The sequence below is a fragment of the Sander lucioperca genome, chromosome 11, assembly GCF_008315115.2.
Source record: "Sander lucioperca isolate FBNREF2018 chromosome 11, SLUC_FBN_1.2, whole genome shotgun sequence".
Classification (NCBI taxonomy): Eukaryota; Metazoa; Chordata; class Actinopteri; order Perciformes; family Percidae; genus Sander; species Sander lucioperca.
The window spans coordinates 27,668,143-27,687,885 of NC_050183.1; the positions used below are offsets into that span (position 1 = coordinate 27,668,143).

Sequence of the window (19,743 nt, forward strand, 5' to 3'; positions counted from 1 at the left end):
AAGGCTACATTTAATTGTGGGGGTGGTAATGGCCCAGTGGATATGACCCATGCCTTCGGTGTGGGAGACCTGGGTTCGATTCCCACTGCGATACATCAACCAATGTGTCCTTGAGCAAGGCACTTAACCCCTAGTTGCTCCAGAGGTGTGCAACCTCTGACATATACAGCAATGGTAAGTAGCTTTGGATAAAAGTGTAAGCTAAATGACATGTAATTGTGAAATAATACAATAATAATGCAAGTTCAAATATCTAACAGCACTGGGAATTTTTTTTTTTTTTGTCAAAGCACCACATTAAGATAAAATATTCTTTACTTGTGATTGTAGATGTTGTACATCAATACTTTCCATTACATCGCACTGAATGGCAAAGTGAAAGCACATACTCTCATATTCCAGTATGACACATGATTACTGTACATCCCATCCCACATATATTTACTCTACTTTCAGTTCTTTCAACAACTCTGCAATGTCTATATGAGGGCTGCTGGTTCCAGTCCTGTTAGAGCATAGTGCGCTCTGCAGGCTTTTGGCTGCTCGGTTCAGGGATGGAAGGATGCGAACAGCGTCCGATGTCTCATTTTTTCCACGAGAGCAAAGAAGGACCTCGTTGACCTCCCCTTCAATCTTTCTAGAGAGGATGGTGGGAAAAACGGAGCTCAGACGCTCCAACACGCTGTTCCTCAAGGCTGAGTCACGACACACAAGGTTCAGTATGAATATACCTGGTCCAATGGCAGGGAGATAAGAGACAGACAGACAGACGAAAGAAGAGAACATGTAGATGAAACACACAACTATGGTGAAATATTTCAAACAAAAATGAAGACATTTTGTACATGTGTAATGAGACCAATAAACAGCTTTTTGATTATTTTCAGTTTCTTAATGTGCCTATTAGTTGTCTACTTAATTAAAATTACAAAACTTTTTTCTTTTCATTATTCAATAGAAAACATTAGATACCACCAGATGGAGAGATATATTGTTAAAAATACTGTACCTCTTGGGGTTAGCAGGCTGTGGACTTTCTGCAGGATCAAGGTTTCTACAAAGGCAGCAGGAGGACAGCTCATACCCACAGTACTATCTTTATTGTCTACATCGAACATGATGGCATCAAACAAACGACCACCTACAGAGGGAAAAAAAATAGACAGTCACTTCTTAGGTAATATATTCACTGGCGTAGGCTTACTTTTGACAGCTCTCTCCTTGACTCCTCCTTCACTAACCTTCTTTCTCCAGGGCACAGATGCGTTCGAGGCCGTCCCCAAGAGTGACAGTCAAACGGTCATCTGGTCGAAACCCGAAGCATTCCTTTGCCACTTGCATCACAACAGGATCCAGTTCCACAACCTCGACAGTAACACCGGGCACAAAGTCCCGTAGAAACTGAGGCAGGCCTCCTCCACCAAGCCCCACCAGGAGCACTGACACCGGGACATCTAAGAAAGGGAGACAGAGGGGATGAAAACATCGCAGGTAAAGCTCAATGAAGTGGGAAGACGCTGCAACGCCTGTGGCCGTTTGGTCTAGATTTCCTCCCGCCATCCACCTCTACAACCTCAACAAGACTGTTAAAACAGGTGGGAACTGACCTTTGTTTTTTTGTGTGATTAACAATTTTTTTATTTTATTTTTTATACAAAACATACAACTCGCAACATGAACACCCCCCCTTCATCATCATCACCACCCACCCAGACTAAAATCAAGAAAAGATATTCACTAATTTTTAATTTGATGCCTGCAACACGTTCCAAAAAAGCTGGGACAGGGGCAACAACAGACTGGGAATGTTGAGGAATGCTCAAAGAACAGGTGAACAGGTTAATTGGTCATGACTGGGTATAAAAGGAGCATCCCCAAAAGGCTCAGTCGTTCACAAGCAAGGATGGGGCAAGGTTCACCACTTTGTGAACAACTGCATGAGCAAATAGTCCAACAGTTTAAGAACAATGTTTTTCAACGTACCAATGCAAGGAATTTAGGGATTTCATCATCTACAGACCATAATATCATCAAAAGATCCAGAGAATCTGGAGAAATCTCTGCACGTAAGCAGCAAGGCCAACAACCAACATTGGATGTCTGTGACCTTCGATCCCTCGGACGGCACTGCATTAAAAACCGACAGCATTATGTAAAGGATATTACCACGTGGGCCACTGTCAGTTAACACAGTTCGTCGCTACATCTACGTGTCCAAGTTAGAACTTTACCGTGCAAAGCCAAAGCCATATATCAACACCACCCAGAAACGCCGCCGGCTCCTCTGGGCCCGAGCTCACCTGAGATGGACTGACGCAAAGTGGAAAAGTGTGCTGTGGTCTGACGAGTCCACATTTCAAATTGTTTTTGGAAATCATGGACGTCATGTTCACTGGGCCAAAGAGGAAAAGGACCATCCAGATTGTTATCAGCGCAAAGTTCAAAAGCCAGCATCTGTGATGGTATGGGGGGTGTTAGTGGCATGACATGGGTAACTTGCACTAGAGCTGAAGATCTTTGCTGGGTTCGGTCTTAATTTCTATCATTTTACATGGGCTTGGGCTTGCGCTCCAGGTTGGGCGGTAAATGAGCGGTCAGGTGATGCGTTTTGATTAGCGCGAAAATGGATGCTGAGGAGGTGAAAACGGAGGCTGGCCTCTGGCAATTACGTTTTGGTTGCACCGGCAAAGAAAGAAAAGTCTGAGGTGTGGAAAACTTTTGACCATGTGCATAATGAGAATAATGAGCCAGTGGCTGTGTGCGTGCGCACATTTGAATAATGTCGAGCTGTAAACGGGTTCAGGCTTTTAAAAAGCTGTCAATCTAAATGTACTTGTCGGGCTTGGGCCGAATTCTGTCGGGCTCAGGCCTTGTCGGGCCTAACTTTTAAGGCCCGATTACAGCTCTAATTTGCACATCTGTGAAGGCACCATTAATGCTGAAAGGTACATGCAGGTTTTGGAGCAACATATGTTGCCATCCAAGCAAAGTCTTTTTGAGGTACGTCCCTGCTAATTTCAGCAAGACAATGCTAAGCCACATTCTGCACGTGATACAACAGCGTGGCTTCGTAGTAAAAGAGTGCGGGTACTAGACTGGCCTGCCTGCAGTCCAGACCTGTCTCCCACTGAAAATGTGTGGCGCATTATGCAGTCCTTTTTTGAGATTGTTGCGGGCAAAACTCCTTGATTATGTGGCACGTTTTCTTAAAAAATGCGATGGAATATGCAGGATATTTATGCAATTTTATGCGATGAAATTGTGGGAACTAGCAAAAATTGCGGTTTCATCGCGGGGTTTGTAGCTGTTCGATGATGTTCACGTCGCGCAATTACGTCACTTCATAACATTTCCATGGCAACAGGGGAAAACGGCTGCTCTTGTGTGAAGTAAACGCAACATTTTTCAACTTTCTGCTAAGATATATGTGACTTTTTTGCACCAAAAATGCGGGGATTATGAAATCATGCAAGCCCCGCATATTTGTGTGGAAATCTGCAATTTATGCGGCGAAAATGCGGCGTATTTGAAAAAATGCGGCCCCCGCATAAATATGCAGACTTTGGCTGATTATGCATTGAATTATGCAATCGCATAATCGCGTTTTTCTGGAGGGACATATTATGATGCGCAAGCAATGGAGACCCCGGACTGTTGAGGAACTGAAGTCGTACATCAAGCAAGAATGGGAAAGAATTCCACCGACAAAGCTTCAACAATTAGGGGCGACCTGTAGCTCACCCAGTAAGAGCGTTCGCCCCATGTTGGCTGAGTCCTGCAGCAGCGCGGGTTGAAAGCCGATCTGCTGCCCTTTGCTGCGTGTCATCCCCCATCTCTCTCCCCCTTTCATGCCTATCCACTGTCTCTACACAATAAAAGGAAAAGCCCCAAAAAAGAATCTTAAAAAAAAAAAAAAAAAGCTTCAACAATTACTGTCCTCATTTCCCAAACACTTATTGAATGTTGTTAAAAGGAAAGGTGATGTTAACACAGTGGTAAACATGTCAATGTCCCAGCTTTTTTGGAACGTGTTGCAGGCATCAAATTCAAAATGAGTGAATATTTGCAAAAAAAAAAACAATAAAGTTTATAAGTTTGAACATTAAATAGCTTGTCTTTGTTGTGTATTCAATTGAATATAGGTTGAAAAGGATTTGCAAATCGTATTCTTATTTTATTTACGTTTTACACGACGTCCCAACTTCACTGGAATTGGGGTTTGTGATAACAACAGACAATAAACCACAAACCAAACAAACATATGTTTAAATGACAACACCATAAGCCCAACTGACCTTTGTTCTGTGGCGTGCCCACCCCTAGCATAGCAAGGCCCGCCACCATAACCTCATGGTGAGCGCAGCAGAGGAAGCCGCTGTCCACTGACAGAGAGGTGGAAGATGTTGTTGCAGCATCTGTTGGCTTGAGCTTCTTTCTGTTTTTCTTCTTATGACTTGATGCTGCAGGGACATAAACAGTCATTAATTTATAATAATCCAATAAAATATAATATAGTATAACTAAACTCAAACTATGGTAATATTATTCCTTTTTATTGTTTGTTTCATTGTTTCCCCTTTTATGGTTCTATTTTATTTTTTTGCTTGTATTTGTTATTTAGCTTCTTAGTTTGATGGGTGTCTGTTCATTTAATTGGACATATACGGTATATGCACTGTTGGTTTTGCTTAATTGGTTATTTATTATAAAGGAAAACTAATTACAGTAAAGAAGGGAAAACAACTGACCAGTATTTGAAGGGACAAGACGGCTCTCTGACTGGACGAGGGCAACATTAGACAGGAAAACGAGTCTCCGATACAGTTCTCCGTCTTCTCCTTTGACATTCTCCACACAGTACTCCCCGCTCAGCTCACTCACACCCCTGCTGACCTCCTCTCGCCAACCCAGGTCACCTCCAACTGACAGAAACGGCACCTGAATAGGGACAGAGAACTCAAATGAATACACTGATGCACATTTTTGTAACAGAAAAGGTTTTATTGCACAAAAGAAAATTTCTAAAAAGGATTGCGCGTGTGTGTGTGTGTGTGTGTGTGTGTGTGTGTGTGTGTGTGTGTGTGTGTGTGCATGTGCGTGTGTCTGTGTTTACCTGCTGGTTTGTTGGCATACCCGGGGGAGCCAGGTCCATCACCATTGGTGAGAGTTCTGACTGGACAGCCTGCATGTCTGTGTACTCCTGATTCCTGTGCATTGCCGCAATAACCAGGCGCCGAAAGTTAGCACTGGCTGCCAGCTGCCTTCGCCCCTCACTGGAGCTGTAGAGCCAAGCTGTCTCACTGCCTTGAGGCACTGACAGGATAAGCAGAGGGGGGGAAGTAGTCATTAAAGAAGGGCAAAAGCCAACCACTGTGACTTACTGTACATGCAAAGGCAAAAACATGATGAGATAACAGGAGAGCTCACCAATAAAAATAGCAAACGGGTTTGATCTTGGCACCTTGGCACCTGGGGGACAATCTTGTACTGTGAGAGAGTATCTGGGGAGGCCAGTCTTGGCGTGGCAGAGAGTGAGTGAGGGGCTCGAGCTGGCGTCTGTGCTTGTACGGAGTCTCTTTTTCAAGACAGAGTAAGCCTGATGCTCCCTTACTGCAGACAACAACTCTGCTACCTGTGGGAGACGAGTAGGGGCTCCTTCTTCCCCAAGGCACATCTCCAGAATAGGCATGGGCATAGGCTGACGAAACTTGGTGCAGACCAGAACAAAGACCGGCAGAGCAAAGGAGTCCTCTTCTTTTCCCAATTCCTCCTGCAGGCAGTGGAGCCTCACAGCCCAGCCCAGCTGAACAAAGTGCTCCACAGCCAACTTGATCACGCTCTCCTGAGCCAACGTCACACAGACATACCGGCCGCCGACACTTAGCACACGGCCCACCTGCAGACACAAGAACACAGCTGTGACGAGAATGCACAGACGTGTGTTGAGAAGTCTACAGAGTGAGGAGGAAAAAACATACGGTCTGTGCACACCCTGACCCTTTGGTTTTCTTACCTCAGTGAGCATGTTCCTGGCCAGTGCTCCTTCTTCTTCTGACGCCATGGCATCTAGTGTGCCCTTGTCCAGAGCAGCCTGGTAGCTAGCCTCCTCATATGGAGTTTGTGTAGCATCCACCTGCTGGAAGGTCAGGCCTGGCCGGCGCTCAGCGTTTCTCTGGTTCATATGGGTCACCACTGTCTCACTGATGTCAATATTAGTAAGATGTTTGTAGCCAACATCAAACATCTGTTCACTCAGCTCAGAGTTACCACAACCGACCACCAACACCTGCAAGACAGAAACACAACAATACACCGTTAATTAATCAGTTATTGATTTTTGCAGAGGTGCAAAGTAAGTAGAGATGTTCCGATACCGATACCAGTATCGGTATTAGCTCCGATACTGCCTAAAATGCTGGTATCGGTATCGGGAAGTACTGGAGCTTATGCACCGATCCGATACCACATAATAAAGACCTAAAGAAAATCTACGTTAAAGTAGTTTATTTATGTTCTTTTTCCGTTATAACTGACTGTCAAACTGCATAATAAAAGAAAGTTCTGTGGCATTCATTGTTCATGTTTCACAAAGAGTTTAACCTGAGCCAGACTGACAATAAAGATAGAAATCATATCACATCCATACAGTGATAGTAGCATACAGTTGTTAAAACATAATAAAATATATGACATACTGGTATCTGATCGGTACTCGGTATCGGCCGATACGCAAGTTCAGGTATCAGAATATGGTATCGGGAAGCAAAAAATTGTATCGGGCCATCTCTAAAAGTAAGTAAGCACATTTACGTAAGTACTGTAAGTACAGTTTCGAGGCATTTGTGCTTTATTTAATATTTCCATTTTATGCTAAATTATACTTATAGTCCACCACATTTAATTTCAAAATATTGGACTTTTTACGCCTCTATTTGACAGCTACAGTTGCTGGTTAAATTGAATATGCAAAACACATGATGCACTTCTTAAATATGATGCTTCTTTGTAAATGTAACTACCCAAAGGTTCTTGAGGTATATAAAATTGGCTTCACCTTTAACATCTTGAGCAGTAAAGTAGGGCTGGGCGATATGGAGAAAATCAGATATCACGATATTTTTGACCAAATACCTCGATATCGATACCGCAACAATATTGTAGTGTTGACTATTGGTGCTTTCACAAAATATTTACACAATGAGATTTTAGATTAATAATCATCAGTAATGTAGATATAATGACTAAGTGGGTAAAGGCAAATAATAGAACAGTTACAACAGTCTGGTAAGTTCAGAAAATGACATCACTTGCAGCCTTTAAAACCAGGAAAAGACAACACTTTATGCCATATTACGATATTACGATATCCAAAATCTAAGATGATATCTAGTCTCATATCACGATATCGATATAATATCGATATATTGCCCAGCTCGACAGTAAAATGCACATTAATGAAATATTAGCTATCCAATGAAATACTCACAGGGGCTGTTTTTTTGTATAATGACTGCTTTAGCTTTTGATATTTAATGTACTATATCATGCTGATGCACAGTACTTTTACTTCAGTAAGATCTTGAATGCAGGACCTTTTCTTGGAATGGGAGTATTTTTTTTACACTGTGGTATTTGGCATCTGAATACTTCTTCCACCACTGAGACAGAAAATACTGTGTGTATTATTATGGAAATAACACTAAATGGATAAGGAAAGAAAAGTACTTTATATAAACACTGGTATACATATTAGCAGGAAGTGAATGAATAGTATGCAAATAATAACATTTGTGTTATGTTATTTTGACGGCAATTCTATATACTTTGTGTATCGCCATACCTGTACATATCTTGCCAAACAAGTTATTTTTACCTTATCTTTGACTTTGATGTATTTATGCAGCACGCCGCAGAGTTTGTTGTAGTCTCCATACCATTCAAAAGCCTTCTCTCCGCGCTTCTTAAAAAATCTCTCCCAGTACTCTGCGGAGCTGAACTCCTCGGCACTGCGAGGTAAAAGACTCATTTTTCAGCTGCAGTGCTTACAAAAGTCTAAAAACGTTCGAGTTTACCGTGACAGAGTCTGCTGACAGCCACTTCTGCACATGGCACGCAACGAAACTTTACAAGCCGGACAACATTGCTGGCAGTACAGCTCGCTGATTGGAGGCTTTGTGTGAAGGCGGGGTTACACGGTACGTGGTGATTCGCTTTGGCCCTTAGAGCTGCTTTCATTGGCAGTTGCTCAGCCGGAAGTGTTCGGTCCGATATTGTTAGTCCTCCGGGGGTGTCATTCAACATGGCTGTGCCTGCTGGAAGGTCTGTGGTCTTCGTGACTGGAAACGCTAAAAAACTCGAAGAGGTAAAAGAGGCAAACATTTTTACACCTGAGACGGATTCTGTGTTCACGTTCGTGCTTGTCTTGTCTTAGCTAGTCGTTTCAGGCGGGATACTTCTACACGTATTGCCTTTAGCTAAACATAGACAGTGAGCATGAGCTGTAATTTAATACAGAAATATCTTGTTTCATTTGACAAAACTCAGTCCTGCTAGATTCTGTGGTTGACTCTCACTTTGGTCACGTCCATCAGGTCATTCAGATCCTGGGAGATAGGTTTCCCTACAAGCTAGTGTCTAAAAAGATTGACTGTAAGTATCAGAACAGAGACCACCAGTAGAATAGATAGTTCCTGTAATCATTGCACACACGACACTAACAATAACACACTAACTATTTTTGTCTCTAGTGCCTGAATACCAAGGGGAGCCAGATGAGATTTCCATACAGAAGTGTAAGGAGGCTGCACGGCAGGTAACTGTACTGTCATGCAAGTAAATATTCTGCATGTACAGTACATGATGAATGAATGAAACTGATTGCATTGCTTGTTTTACACCCTCAGATTGATGGGCCAGTCATAGTGGAGGACACCTGTCTGTGTTTCAAGGCTTTGGGAGGCCTGCCTGGACCGTACATGTTAGTAACAAGTTCCACGTCTGTCATATGCCATTTTATCTTTCATAGTAGCCTGGTAATGATCAGTAATAATTACAACTAAACTTTGTTTTTGTAGAAAATGGTTCTTGGATAAACTCAAGCCAGAAGGTATGTAAGTATGATAATAGATGAGACTACTGAGATACAATGGCACTCATAAGTTTATGAACCCATGCTAAAGTTGACTAAAAAGAGGAATAAAAAAAAAATCTATCTATCATCTTTTGGAAATTGATCTTAATGCCTTAATTAAAACATGAGGAAAAATCCAACCTTTAAGGACACCAATTTTCTTTGTGAATGAATAATGTATCGTAAATAAACACATGGATCCAGGATACTATGCATCCTGCTAAAGTTCCCTTGGCCTTTGGAATTAAAATAGCCCCACATCATCACATACCCTTCACCATACCTAGAGATTGGCATGGGGTAGTGTCCATAAAATCATCTCTGAATGCAGATCAAACCAGCTATCAGGCTAAATGAAATAAAAACTTGCCAATCTCTAGGTATGGTGAAGGGTATGTGATGATGTGGGGCTATTTTAATTCCAAAGGCCAAGGGAACTTTTATCAGGATGCATAGTATCCTGGATCCATGAAATAACTGGCCTTTAAAAATAAAAATCTGCCTGCTTCTATGGGAATTTAACATAGGGGTGTACTGACTTATGCCCCCTGTATTTTAAAGAAGAACATTTATTTATTTACGATAAATTATTCATTCACAAAGGAAATTGGTGTCTTTAAAGGTTGGGTTTTTCCTCATTTTTTTAAATTAGGGTTAGATCAATTTCCAAAAAATGTTTTTTTTATTCCTCTTTTTAGTCAACTTTAGCATGGGTTCATAAACGTATGAGTGCCACTGTATTTTAACAGAGATATTTAGAGTTGGGTATAAAAAGTGAATATGGCATTTCTAATCTTTTTTTTACATTTTTGTTGTAGGCTTGTACAAACTCCTAGCTGGGTTTGAAGATAAATCAGCATGGGCTCTCTGCACCTTTGCTTTCTCTGCTGGGAAAGATGAGCCAGTACAGCTCTTTAGAGGGAAAACAGAGGTAAGAGTCTCTCTATGGATGGATGGATGGATGGATGGATGGATGGATGGATGATGGATGGATGATGGATGGATGGATGGATGGATGGATGGATGGATGGATGGATGGATTCTTTATTGTCCCATAGGGATAATCATTTCCACACATCTTCTTTTCATGTTCTATAGCACAACAACACATAAAACATGTTATATATATAATCCATATCGTGGCGGTATCACAGTTTGTTAAGCACTGTGATGGCGGTGGGGGACAAAACTTTTTTTTAAATAGGCTTTAGTCCAGTTCAGTGCTCTGTATCTGCGGCTGGATGTAAGTAGTGTGAAGAATTGATTCAGGGGATGGTCTGTGTCAGCTGCTATTGTACGTGCTGGGCGTGGGATGGCTGTGTCATTCATGTCTGATAGGCTGGGTGTGGGGAGACTGATTATCTCAGAGGCAATATGTGTGATTTTTAGTGAGTTTGTTTTTGCAGGTGGCGGTTAGCATTGTGTTTTGTGTTTTTTATTTTCCATTCACTCTCTCCTCTTGGTATATCAAGGGACACATTGTGGAACCCAGGGGGCCTCGAGACTTTGGATGGGATCCCTGTTTCCAGCCAGAGGGATATGACAAAACGTAAGCAAATTTCTTGTTCATACCACAAGGGGGAGCCAGCGGTCAACACATGTAAAGTCCCATTTAAAAATGAGTTGAGCATTGCAGATTAGTTAAAAAAAAAAAAAAAAAAAGCATCATTATGGTTTTCACTTTATGCTGTGCATTAGAGCACGGATCTTCAACAGGGGGTCCGGGACCCCTAAGGGGTCCTCAGAGTCAATGCGGGGGGACCTCCAAATTATTGTTAATTTTTGAAAGTTTTTTCAAAAATGAAAAAGTCTTACCATGAATCCAACATATTATTAGCAAACATAAATCCTCACTGATGATAGGCTTACTGTGCTATAGGTAAGGTAGTCACTAAGGTAGCCATCCACAATACAGTACATCCTAAGGATTCAATGTGACACATGTATTTTGAACATTATTTATAAAATCATGCCAACAATTTGAATGTTAAAAAGGTATGTATAAAGGCATTTGGCCGCCCTGCAAGTTATTGTAGGCCTAGTTTAATATGCAACTTCATATTATACAATATATGTAGTAGGGGGGGGTCCCTGCTCCATCTCTCTTTCAGTTAAGGGGTCCTTGGTTTAAAAAATGTTGAAGACCTCTGCATTAGAGATTATTTATCACTATTGTGCCAGACATGAACACATATCCATTCTGACTTTAACTACTTCCCTTTCATCTGCAGCTATGCTGAACTGCCCAAAGAGGTGAAGAACACTATCTCGCACCGCTACCGGGCGCTTGCTGCCATGTCTGAGCACTTCTCTCAAACCAACGATACCTCGCCACAGGGCAAGAAGAAGAAGCAGGAGGATTAAAGAATCATTTTAGGCTCACTTCAGGTTCTGAATCTGTACAATGTATCAACCCTCAAGTCATTAGATTTGACCAGCAGAGTGTTTTATTGTTGGGTCAGAAACATATGGCAGATAACAAATTTGTGATCACAATGTCTACATGTAGAATCTGCAATGGAAACTGTTTATTTTTAATAAACTTATTTTTCAACAAATTCTCCCTTTGTTATTCTTGGTGAAGATTTCCTTGTGTCAGTGGTAGGAAAAGGACCTTCAGGAAATGTGCATGTCAAATATGTCTTCCAGATAATATGGGAAGATAGCGGAAATTGTTGCAAGAATTGTCTCTTTGTTTCACAGTGGGTACTCAAAGACAACCTTTAGAGTTTTTGCCTGCCAAGACAAAATTAGACCTGGAGATGAGCATGAATTATTAAAAAAAAAGCGGAGCTTCGGGATCCTGATGAGAGCAGCAGACCGCTCTGAGACTGTTCAGTACAAACACAACAGTGATAACAGGGAGTGTTTAGGTAATAAATGACCCTAGAGCTGGAAGTCTCTGAGCAGAAACTATGCACACAGTCTGTGACTGATGCCTCCCAGATGTACTGTACTGAAAATGTCACACATGCACAAATACACACATCCTGCATGAGACCACCAGAAGACAGAAACAACCCATAGCGCTGTGTTTTATCAAATATTTCATCTACTTTCTTCAACACAGATTGAATGGCTTTTTTGCATACTTTCCTCATTTATTTATATTCTATGAAGCTGTGTACAAGAAAATGTTTGCGCCTGGTTATCGATAATGATACTAAGCAAGTAAAAAACACTTATTGAGAAAAAAAGCTAGCCTAGAAATCTAGATGCACCCTAGAAGCCAGAAAATTGTAATTTGCAACATCTTGATGTGGGTCTGGCTTGTCAGGCTAAAAAAAAAGCTGCTGTACGTCGTGAAATGACTGGACCATTGTAGCCGGGTTGGATCAGTGGTAGATCAGGCGCACATGTACTGAGGTTTATGCAGAGGTCCAGGGTTCGAATCCAACCTGTGACAACTTCCTGCGTGTCTTCCCCCTCTCTCTCTCCCCTTTCTCACCTACTCCTATCAAAAATTAAAGGTGGAAAAGCCCAAAAAATTATTTAAAAAAAATGACTGGACCACTCTGTTTGCTTAGACCTCCAGAGGAAGTAGCAAGTTGTTGGGAGAAGGAGCAAGAAAGCTGTATGCATCTTCATCAGGGAGACTTCAGTTCACCTGTCAGCCAAGTTTCTTTAACAGGACATGCAAGATGTGAGCCAGACTTTCAGGTCACTAGAGGTTAAAGACATGGCTGTGAAAGCATCCCTCCTTTTCCCTCTTTTCCTCTGCGACTCAAAGTCAACACAGTTACTGTCAGTGCTGCAGCATTCAGTGGGGGCCCCCTAGCTACTGCCCATACAGTATGCATTTTGGAGAATAAAGAGTCAGCTAAGAAGGAGATGGAAGTATTGCAAAAGTACATGGCGTTGTTTTATTTAACTCCATTCTTGCAGCAGCTTATCCTGTAGTCATTCTTCTAAAGGCATTCCCTCCTTTGTACAACGTTGAGGTAAACAGCAGACATCCTCATATGATGTCTGGAACAGCTCTAGTACCACATGCCCCAGTTTAAACTAACTACCAAAACTGGCTAAAATGAACAACATAAATACATGATATGACATGACATTACATCACATCAATATGACCTAAATTTGTCTCATAAATTAAAAAAACAGGATTATTTGGGCATTTGTTTCGCTTAAATTGAATCTTTTGCAGCCAGATTATTATGATGAAATTGTGGTTCCCAAGCCGACAGAGACTTATTTTTTATATGCATTTCTTTCCATGATAATTTTTAACCGGTTTTAATGAAACTAGGGACATCTTTACATATGTGACGGCACTCATCAAACTTTACTTTTTTTTAATTGTATCTCTTGGTATTGGTGTACACTGCAGCACTTAAGGAACACACTTTTGTCCCCCAGTATACTGAGTATTGTAATGGAAGGAATGACAATAAATTCTACCTTGGGCATTTTATATTGGATTTTTTTCAAGCTTACAAAAACAAGAGGTCTGACACTGGTAGCCTACCATGCAATTACATTTTTAATGTATCCAACTATTACAGAGTAGTTTTAGACACAGCAATCCTCAAGAGATACGAGAGTGCACAAGTTAGCTTTTGTCCTCTCTGCCTGTCTATTTGGACATAAGAGATGGTTGTGTAAAATGTTGTGGGGCCATAAAAAAATTCATGGAATACGAAAACATGTTTTCTAATGATAAAATGCCTAATTGTACCTCTGCCTCTAATGATTCTCCTCTGATAATTGCTTGAAATGAAATGGTTAGAATACTTTCCATTATCAAATGATAGACAGGGCTACTGAAGATATATTAAAGTTAATTTTACTTGAGAACCCAACAAGGAGGCAGTTGCCTCACTACAAAATAGTACAGCCAATGACCTAACGAAAAGCTCTCTACAGCTGCTTTTTATAATCACAAGTGTAAATGCAATAAATCATGATACAGAGTCTTATGAGTTCAAGCAGTGTTTTGGTTTCTCAACAATATCCACACGCATCCACAATTAATTTAACAGAGAGAGAGAATATAATATATATATGCAAACAGTTTAATAAATAACAAGAGGGAACGTATGTATCATAATTTCCCAAACAGAAACAATCTAGAAAGAGACAATCATTCTTTTGTTAAACCATTCTGCATCACCGGGCAAAATGTTTGAGACTACTGCACTATAGTAACCCAGTAGCCACTCTGTAGTAATGGAAAAAAGTCTTCTCATGTCTCAGAAATTGTCTCCTGGCATGACCTTTAAGTCAGGTGCTGTGTTCCAAAACCCTCAACAGCTCTGAAAGACAGAATTTTTCCCGACTTTATTAGAAAACAAAAGAGAACCAAGCATGTTTATCCAAGGTAGCCAGTAGGAGGCTTATCTTTTGTGTTAGTTTAGATGTTGTGGTTGATGAAGGAATGTGCTACTGGGATCACTGAGAGGAAAAGATGCCTGACTTTACAAGATCTTAATCCGTCGTGAATGCACCAGAGGATAAGAAGGGTTTTAATGTGGCTTTGGGGAGACAGACTGTACTTCCTCTTATTTGTTGTGTTAAAACCTACCTGAATTCCCTCTCTGTGGTGACTTTTATGTAACAGCAGACTCAAATAAAAACATTTTTTCCTCAAATAACAGCACGCATAACTGAGTAAAAGTCTTAACTTGGGGTTAACAAATAATGAGGGTCAATTTCCATTCTATAAATTTTGTGTTTCACCAAAGTCACCCTTGAATGAACATTTTCCAATGTTTTTCAAGGTTCAGGCTAATGAATTATTCCACCATGAGGCCACTGCAGAGAATGATGAAAACAGTTGACCTAATGCATATTCCTGCTGGGATTCTTTCTCTCAATTTTTTTTACTGTTTATGACCAAACTCAGGTCCCACTGAAGACTCTATGGATATGAACTGCATTTTAACTGCTCCAGAGGGAGTTTACATGTGGAACCTCAATTCTAGCCTGGTCCTACCAGACCCACGTACATTTCATTAGCACTGAAGGAAAATTAAAGTTGAGCGGAAGTACGTAGGAGGGCTACCTCAATGCACCTTTAACCTTCTGACCGCCACTTTGACATTTGCCATTGCACAAATATGGAGGTTAGAGCGTTAGAGTAGCACAAGTTCAGTGTTAGTAAGTAAATAATATAATGGTCTGTAAGGGGTGGTTTGTGCATTACAGATACTGGCAAGGCTCTACTCTGTCAGATGTTTGTATCTAAGCATAAAAACACACATAAGGATGGTGGCCGAGTAAAATAAAGGAAGAGAGGCTTGAGTGAGTAGTAGAAGGGGAATGTGGCGGGAAACTGAGAAGCGGTAAATTTGCATGTCTGTGACGTTATGTCTCAAATCTCACATTTCTCTCAGGTCAGACGTGCCTTAAAAATAACATTAATGTGATCATGTTAATCCGATCTAAAGGACCACACAGCAGCTTCAATTTCAACTTTTTTACTAGGTTCTGTTATGTATATGAAGCTTAAAAGAACGGTGATCATCAATTAAAAATCCTAAATATGCATATATACATGTATTTGTAGGTTAAATATGCTCTAAAACAGTGGTTCTCAAATGGGGGTACGTGTACCCTTAGGGGTACTTTGGAGAACTGCAGGGGGTACATGAGATATTTAACAAAATGTTTAATAGTTACAAGGCTGTTGTCCAGAACATTGTTCCTCTTTATGTAGACTTTTTTTTTTTTTCCTACCAAAAATGTGACATTTGTGTCGCCTTCTTTGGACCTATTCTTGCCTTCCTTCCTTCTACTGTCCTACTTTTTACAGGTTTCTTGCTTTTTTCTTCTTATGTCACTGTTTTTGAAGTTTTTGATACTATTTTGACCTATTCTTGCCTTACTTCCTTCCTTCTTTCTACCATCTTTTTCCAAGTTTTTGTCTTTTTTACTGTTTTTGTCTCCTTTTCTCATTAGCATTTAAATGTTGTTTTTTTCAGTTACAAGGCTGTTGTTTAGTAAATCTGTTGCTGACAGCACTGTACTGTTCCTGTTTACATGCTGGTCAGGGGGTACATGGCTTAAAGAAACAATTCAAAAGGGGTACATTATTGAAAAAAGTTTCAGAACCACTGCTCTAAAAGTAGTTTTTTTCTTTAGGAACAAATCTTGTTTTACTTTTTCTGCCAGAAAAAGGCTAGTCAATGCCACATTTCTCTCTATTATTGATTATGGTGATCTGTTGTACATGAATGCCCCATCAAAGTGTCTTCAGATGTTGGATGCTGTATATCATAGAGCTTTAAGGTTCATTTCAAATTGCAGACCCCTCACTCATCACCGTACACTTTACTCCACAGTGAATTTGCCCTCTCTGTCAAATCGCTGGCTTACTCACCTTTATATGTTCATATACAAAGGCATTTTAGGCAGGCGCCCATGTTACATATCTGAATTTCCTTTCTTTTACACAGAGTACTTATGGTTTACGGTCCCAGAACACTATCTCATTGAATGTACCTCAAGCCCGGACAGAGTTGTTTTAAAAGGCTTTCATGTTTGCTGCACCTTCTACTTGGAATGACCTACAGAAAACCCTCAAACTACAGTGTCTAATTTCCTTAAATGATTTTAAAGGGTTATGTTAAAACCATAGAACATGAGTCCATCCACACGTGCAAATGTTTTGACTAATGGTATTTTTATTTAATTGAAATGCACTTGAGTTGTCTTTGCCTCTTTTGTGTTTCTTTTGTGATTGTAAATTGTTTTTAGATGTAACTAACTTGTTCTGCTATCTTGGCCAGTCTCTCTTGAAAAAGAGATTTTATATCTCAATGAGACTAACCTGGTTAAATAAATGTTAAATAAAAAATAATCAGGTGATCCAAAAATAATGAAATAGTCCAAGATTTCCCATCCAACACATTTATTATGACACAACTATCATATCGTGAAATGTTTGGTTTTCATTTCATTTTAAATGTCAGAGACAACAAGGTAGAACAAAGTCAACATCAAAAAGGCAGAACAGAGTATGTGGGTCGAAGGAACTGCTTCCAAAACGTTTAAGTTGGGACGCATGCTGCTGATTCTTGTGGGGCCCCAGCAAAACACAGTCCTAATATGTTTAAATGTGCCTGAGACAAAAGGGTCCCAAGCAGTTGTTCTACCCAAACAGGCCTGGGTTGTGCAGGGTCAGAGTCTGCAACAAGCGCTGGAAGTCCTGCACCGTCCATGGCTCTCTGTGTGTCTCCGCCGAGGCAGCACTGCTGCTCTCAGGGCTGATTCTCTGCGGGTCGTTGAAGGATATCAGGACATCTGTGGAGAACTGCGGCAGACGGAACAGACCCAGGTGAAGGGTCACTGTGTTCCTCGCTTCCTCGTTGAATTTGGATACACACTGTGTCCCAGTCAGCATCCAGGCAGAGCTGCAGTCTGACAGGGACAGCTCGGATTTGGACAGAGGCACGACACTGGTCACTTCAAAGGCACCTGGCTCCAACGCTTTGTTGCTGCCTGCGATGTCTTCAAAGTGATATCTGGCGGCGTCTTGGTCCGCCACCTGATCCTGGTACTCCACCAGCTCCACGATCAGGCTCTGGTCGGTGTGTTCGTGGGCAAACACCTCCTGGTTGTCCGGGATCTCCCTCAGCTCACTGGTGTCTTTGGCGCTGTGAGGGAAGGCGGCTGACAGGGCTCCTCCGAACAGAGGATGAGGCTGACCGGCGCAGCCTCCGGCACTCTGCATCTCTCTGTGAAGACCGTGAGCCGCTTTGGAGAGAACCAGCAAAAAAAGAACATGAAAACGTAATAATATATCTGTAAATAAAGCGTGGTAACGTGGTAAACAGATAGCTTACCAGCTAGCCAGAACTCTCTTCCGTTAAAAGTTTCCTTTCTTCTTCCCGTTACATTGTATGCCCGCTAGACGCATGTCATGCGCACTGCTGCCATCTACAGGTGAGACGTGACATGCACCCAGTGGTGTAGTCTAATGCAGTGGTTCTCAAACTTTTTTCAATAATGTACCCCTTTTGAATTGTTTCTTTAAGCCATGTATACGGTGGCCGACAGGGGCAAACAGCCTGCAACTTAAGAAAACACACGCAAATAGACAAAACACAAGCAAATTAAGAAAACAACTTCATCAATTTGACAACACATGCGCAGCATTCAGCAAATGCGCTGCAAATACACACAACACAACCAAATACATAAACGCGCGTGGGGTCGAAAATCCAGCTGTTCCACTTAGCTGCTCCCTCTAGAGGTCTGGAGAACTTCCGTTGTGTAATCTGGATGCTGCGTTTTTTTTGTTGCATTTGTTTTCTGGGTTTGTGTGCTTTTCTTTTTGCATCGTTTCATATTTGCAGCGCGTTTATGTATTTGGTTGTGTTGTGTGTATTTGCAGCGTGTTTATGTATTTGGTTGTGTTGTGTGTATTTGCAGTGCGTTTATGTATTTGGTTGTGTTGTGTGTATTTGCAGCGCGTTTGCTGAATGCTGCAAATTAATGAAGTTGTTTTCTTAATTTGCTTGTATTTTGTCTATTTGCGTGTGTTTTCTTAAGTTGCAGGGCGTTTGCCCCTGTCGGCCACCATACATATACCCCCCTGACCAGCGCTAATCATTTTCGGTAGATAAAAAAGTCTATAGGGGCGCATATCAAAGTGTGGGGTCTGGATGTCCTCCCCCAGGGTTATTTTGAGCGTCAAAGACTAATATCCTTCATTCTGATACACTTTTATGCACCAATTTACGGTGGGAATACCTTTATTTATCCTGATAAGAAGGAAAACACAGATGACATTCAAAATATATCAACAATATCATGGAATATAAAGCAGTAAGGGGGGGCTTTCACATCAGGGACCTAAGCCTGGATCACAAAAGTTGAGTTAGTGTAGGCGGAGCATTTGGGGCCCGGTCGCTACTACACACTGCGCTCAGCGAGGAGCGGGTCGATGAAAGATGAGAGAAGTCTCTCTGCATGTTCTGCAGTGTTAGTTTAGTTTGCTGTCACATTACTCGACCCCGTATTTGTGAATACAAATATCTGAAGTGAAAGTTCTGTCACATAAATATGTTGTTGCGTATCATTGCACATTTTTTAGTGGGTATGCTATATGGAAATCCTGGAGATTTCTTAGTGGGTATACTGCGTATACCTGCGTATCACGTAGACTACACCACTGCATGCACCCTAAACTGGTGGTGAAATTATTATTAAAATATTAACACTAAGGTAAAAGCCAATTTACGTACAGCAGCGTAAACATACGCACATTCCAAGTAAAAGTCTATTAAAATTAAAATGACAAAAGACTACCAGAAACATGTCTAAAATAAATGTAGCCTACCTATAGAACAATGGCTCCTGTGAGTGGTATAGGCCTATTAATACATATCTTAAATACTCTTGTAATTGGCTGAGTTGAAGCACATTTTAATTTACTTAATATACTGTTGGGTAATTTCATTTATGAAATTATGAATTTTATTTTATACACTTATATTTTGAAAAAAATCTTAATTAGCAGTATAGCTGCCAAATGGGGTGGCTGTGGCTCGGAGGTAGACTGGTTGCCCCTCAACCAGAAGGTTGGCGGATCGATCCCAGGATCCTCCAGGCACAAGTCAAAGTGTCCCTGAGCAAAGACACTGAACCCCAAGTTGCTCCCC

At 41.1% G+C, this 19,743-nt stretch overlaps 3 protein-coding genes across 5 annotated transcripts; 1 reads left to right on the forward strand and 2 right to left on the reverse strand.

Moving 5' to 3' along the window:
• Positions 1-300: 300 nt before the first annotated feature.
• Positions 301-8,140, reverse strand: mettl13 (methyltransferase like 13). The gene is made up of 9 exons (XM_031311849.2): positions 7,874-8,140; positions 6,014-6,286; positions 5,428-5,896; positions 5,114-5,313; positions 4,749-4,938; positions 4,296-4,460; positions 1,242-1,454; positions 1,010-1,141; positions 301-731 (listed from the first exon to the last, which is right to left on the reverse strand). Exons 1-9 carry the CDS (start codon positions 8,024-8,026, stop codon positions 442-444), a joined length of 2,085 nt encoding a protein of 694 aa, XP_031167709.1. The 5' UTR covers positions 8,027-8,140; the 3' UTR covers positions 301-441.
• Positions 8,141-8,230: 90 nt separating this feature from the next.
• Positions 8,231-11,691, forward strand: itpa (inosine triphosphatase (nucleoside triphosphate pyrophosphatase)). The gene is made up of 8 exons (XM_031311850.2): positions 8,231-8,362; positions 8,592-8,649; positions 8,748-8,812; positions 8,904-8,977; positions 9,075-9,106; positions 9,949-10,061; positions 10,603-10,679; positions 11,362-11,691. The coding sequence occupies exons 1-8, from the start codon at positions 8,300-8,302 to the stop codon at positions 11,492-11,494; spliced, it is 615 nt and encodes a 204-aa protein (XP_031167710.1). The 5' UTR covers positions 8,231-8,299; the 3' UTR covers positions 11,495-11,691.
• A 5,278-nt stretch (positions 11,692-16,969) lies between these two features.
• On the reverse strand, positions 16,970-18,043 carry rangrf (RAN guanine nucleotide release factor). 3 transcript variants are annotated; one of them, XR_004107128.2, is made up of 3 exons: positions 17,923-18,041; positions 17,175-17,833; positions 16,970-17,115 (listed from the first exon to the last, which is right to left on the reverse strand). XR_004107128.2 is itself a non-coding variant. In XM_036007318.1 (3 exons), exon 2 carries the CDS (start codon positions 17,808-17,810, stop codon positions 17,229-17,231), a length of 582 nt encoding a protein of 193 aa, XP_035863211.1. In that variant the 5' UTR covers positions 17,811-17,814; positions 17,923-18,043; the 3' UTR covers positions 16,970-17,180; positions 17,220-17,228. The 3 variants fall into 3 exon arrangements, 2 of the variants coding, with proteins under 2 accessions (XP_035863211.1, XP_035863210.1); XM_036007318.1 differs by having other exon boundaries at positions 16,970-17,180; positions 17,220-17,814; positions 17,923-18,043; XM_036007317.1 differs by having other exon boundaries at positions 16,970-17,180; positions 17,220-17,833; positions 17,923-18,040.
• Between the last annotated feature and the right edge of the window lie 1,700 nt (positions 18,044-19,743).

Excerpts from the sequence above, each read along its gene's own strand:
- mettl13 (XM_031311849.2), bottom strand. The coding sequence starts at position 8,026 with ATGAGTCTTTTACCTCGCAGTGCCGAGGAGTTCAGCTCCGCAGAGTAC. Across the intron at positions 1,142-1,241 it reads CTGTGCCCTGGAGAAAGAAG|GTGGTCGTTTGTTTGATGCC; the intron begins GTTAGTGAAGGA and ends TTCCCTCTGTAG. Across the intron at positions 732-1,009 it reads CAGCCTGCTAACCCCAAGAG|GTATATTCATACTGAACCTT; the intron begins GTACAGTATTTT and ends CCATTGGACCAG.
- itpa (XM_031311850.2), top strand. The coding sequence starts at position 8,300 with ATGGCTGTGCCTGCTGGAAGGTCTGTGGTCTTCGTGACTGGAAACGCT. Across the intron at positions 8,650-8,747 it reads AGTGTCTAAAAAGATTGACT|TGCCTGAATACCAAGGGGAG; the intron begins GTAAGTATCAGA and ends TTTTGTCTCTAG. Across the intron at positions 8,978-9,074 it reads GGCCTGCCTGGACCGTACAT|AAAATGGTTCTTGGATAAAC; the intron begins GTTAGTAACAAG and ends TTGTTTTTGTAG.
- rangrf (XM_036007318.1), bottom strand. The coding sequence starts at position 17,810 with ATGCAGAGTGCCGGAGGCTGCGCCGGTCAGCCTCATCCTCTGTTCGGA.